The sequence below is a fragment of the Austrofundulus limnaeus genome, unplaced genomic scaffold (genome assembly GCF_001266775.1).
Source record: "Austrofundulus limnaeus strain Quisiro unplaced genomic scaffold, Austrofundulus_limnaeus-1.0 Scaffold364, whole genome shotgun sequence".
Taxonomy (NCBI): domain Eukaryota; kingdom Metazoa; phylum Chordata; class Actinopteri; order Cyprinodontiformes; family Rivulidae; genus Austrofundulus; species Austrofundulus limnaeus.
Genome location: NW_013952766.1, coordinates 82,840 through 85,552, shown reverse-complemented (window position 1 = coordinate 85,552; position 2,713 = coordinate 82,840). Strand labels below are relative to the sequence as shown.

At 47.6% G+C, this 2,713-nt stretch overlaps 1 protein-coding gene across 1 annotated transcript; it reads left to right on the top strand.

Moving 5' to 3' along the window:
- The first annotated feature begins 113 nt into the window (after nt 1-113).
- ch25h (cholesterol 25-hydroxylase) lies at nt 114-2,503 on the top strand. Its single transcript, XM_014023319.1, has 2 exons — nt 114-1,572; nt 1,710-2,503. The coding sequence occupies exons 1-2, from the start codon at nt 1,153-1,155 to the stop codon at nt 2,040-2,042; spliced, it is 753 nt and encodes a 250-aa protein (XP_013878773.1). The 5' UTR covers nt 114-1,152; the 3' UTR covers nt 2,043-2,503.
- The last annotated feature ends 210 nt before the right edge of the window (nt 2,504-2,713 follow it).

Here is a 2,713-nt window from a genome sequence, read left to right as displayed (position 1 = left end):
TGCCTAAATGCACTGAGTTGCCGCCATGTGATTGGCTGATTAGAAATTAAGTGTTAACAAGCAGTTGGGCAGGTGTACCTAATAAAGTGGCCGGTGATTGTATATGTATATGTATATGTATATATGTATGGTATATATGTTTCTGTTTGACCACTGCTTTAAAAAAAAATCCAGGAATCAGATTTTCCTCAGTTTGACAGTGAAAATATAATATTTGTGTTTTCTGTGACCAGTGTTCTGAATTGTTTGGTCTCTTCTGGGTTCTGTGACACCATCTGAACTCACCTCAGCACCAGGACCCGTGAAGCGGCTTCTGCTGGGCCTCACTGGGCTGCAGTTCTTAGCTGGTCCACCAGGTGTCACCAACAAGCTGCAGGTCCACACTCTGAGCATCTCCTCACTCAGAACCAGCAGCTGTAGGGGTTCATTTCATTTCTATTAAATGTGGAACATTTATTCTTTTGATCTGAGACTCCGAGTCCTGAGCTGAAGCACCACTGGATGCAGGTCCAGATGATGCACAAAGCTTTGCTCACCTGGACTGGAGGTTTTGGGAGGACTTTGTTAGAAACTATTGGACATGACATGTTGTCAGTGTTCAGGTTCTGGCTGGTCCACTCCAGGACCTTCAGAGTCAGGACCGAATGGGTCAGGTAGCAAAAACTAATAAGCCCCGCCCCTCACACGCACCTCCGTTGTTCACCCTTTTATGTAACAGGGATGAGCAACAACACCTAAAGTCAGTGAATCATCTACAGTTACAACAGAACAAAAAGTCTTTGTCCTGATCAGGACCGGTTCTGGACAGTTCTCTGCAGTCCCGATCAGGACCGGTTCTCTGCAGGTCCTTTTACCTGATGGAACTCTTTTGGTTCTGTTGTTTGTGTTTAGTATTTTTAATGAGTAAAATATCTTCTGAGGGTAAAAGTCTTTAAACATGGCTGTGTTTCCTGAGTGGCTCTGAACCAGAGGGGTTTCTGGGATGTCAGTAGGATGTGTCCATATAAGGGCACGGGGGCGGGGTCTGGCACGTGAAGGGTGGAAAACATCCAGAGGTGGAGTCAGAAAGAGAATAAATGTGTGATGATGAAAGAGCAGCTCTAACTCACACACTGAAACACTAAAGCAGACCGGACCGGATCACAAGTCAACATGCTGCAGACCCTCTGGACCTTCATCCGGGGACACGCTCCCCTCCTGAACTCACCCTTCTTCCCGGTCTTCTTCTCCCTGTCGGTGTACCTGTGCTTCTGCCTGCCCTTTCTGCTGCTGGACATGCTGGCCCCCAGGCTGGTCCTGGTCCGCAGGTTCAAGCTGCAGCCTCAGAGCTCCGTCAGCTGGTCCTCGGCGTGGAGCTGCCTGCTTCTGACCCTCTACAACCACCTGATCTTCATCTTCCCACTCACAATCCTGAACTGGTACCTGAGGCCGGTGCAGCTCCCCGAGGAGGCGCCCCCTCTGCCCCGCCTGCTGGCTCAGGTTCTGGTCTGCCTGCTGCTCTTTGACTTCCAGAGCTTTGCCTGGCACCTGGTGCACCACAAGGTGCCGTGGCTCTACCGCAACTTCCACAAGGTGGGTGAGAAGCTCCATTAGCTGATTTTAGCTGATCTTCAGCTGACATTTAGCTGATTTTCAGCTGATCTTTAGCTCTAACATGTTTTTCTAGTATGAGATGAAGGTTTTGACTGTTGCTCCTCTTCCTCCTGCAGTTGCATCACACCTACACCTCCACCTCGGCTCTGACCACAGAGTACTCGGGGGTCTGGGAGATCCTGAGTCTGAGTGTCTTCGGTGCAGCTAACCCCCTCCTGCTGGGCTGCCACCCCCTCACTGAGATGTGCTTCCACGTCCTGAACATCTGGCTCTCGGTGGAGGACCACTGCGGCTACGACCTGCCCTGGGCCACGCACCGCCTGGTGCCACTGGGTCTGTACGGGGGCGCCCGGCACCACGACCTGCACCATCTCAAGTCCAAGTACAACTTCGCCCCGTACTTCACCCACTGGGACCGGCTGTTTGGGACTCTGTGCACGCAGGCCTGAGAGGACGGACGGTCCCTGAACTCACCTGGAAGGACTCCTGTGGACCCTCAGCTGCAGGGGCTGATGGGAAACCGCCCGATGGACTGAGAGCCAATCAGATAACCAGACTATTGCACATTCCCGAGAGTATTTCAGTATTTATTAACGTTTTTATAACTTGAGCCGGACTCAAACTGTTTCTGTGAAATTTTTATTTATGTTTGAAGAAAAACTGTTCTAGTGGTGTGAATCTGAATAAAATCCAGAAAGTTCTGGTTCTGTTGCTCAGATAATGTTCATATTGAACAGAAATGTTCTGATATATATCAAATATATGGGAGGAAGAGGAGGAGAGTGATCTGACAGGAAGTGAATGTGATGAAGGTTCTCTGTTGGAAACTCGACTGAAATGTAAAATTTATTTATTATTTTTTATAAAATGTCAAGTTTTGCACTGAAGAAAAATAAAACAAAGAAAAATAGTCTGTTTGATTCTTTGTTTTCTGTTAAAAACTGTTTATCATGATGTTGAGTTTTCATGCGACACCTGAACACATCTACACCTCAAACATCTGGATGAAAACAGAAACAAACAGCTGATTTACTGAATTTTTTATAGGATAAACTTCTAGTTAAATGGAAAACAATCAATCAGCTTCTTCAGTGAAAAAAAGCATCTTCAAACTATCCAT

What these genes read in the sequence shown, in the direction of transcription:
- ch25h (XM_014023319.1), top strand. Translation starts at nt 1,153, where the DNA reads ATGCTGCAGACCCTCTGGACCTTCATCCGGGGACACGCTCCCCTCCTG. An exon ending in TCTACCGCAACTTCCACAAG is followed by an intron (nt 1,573 to 1,709) that starts GTGGGTGAGAAG and finishes TTCCTCCTGCAG; the next exon opens with TTGCATCACACCTACACCTC.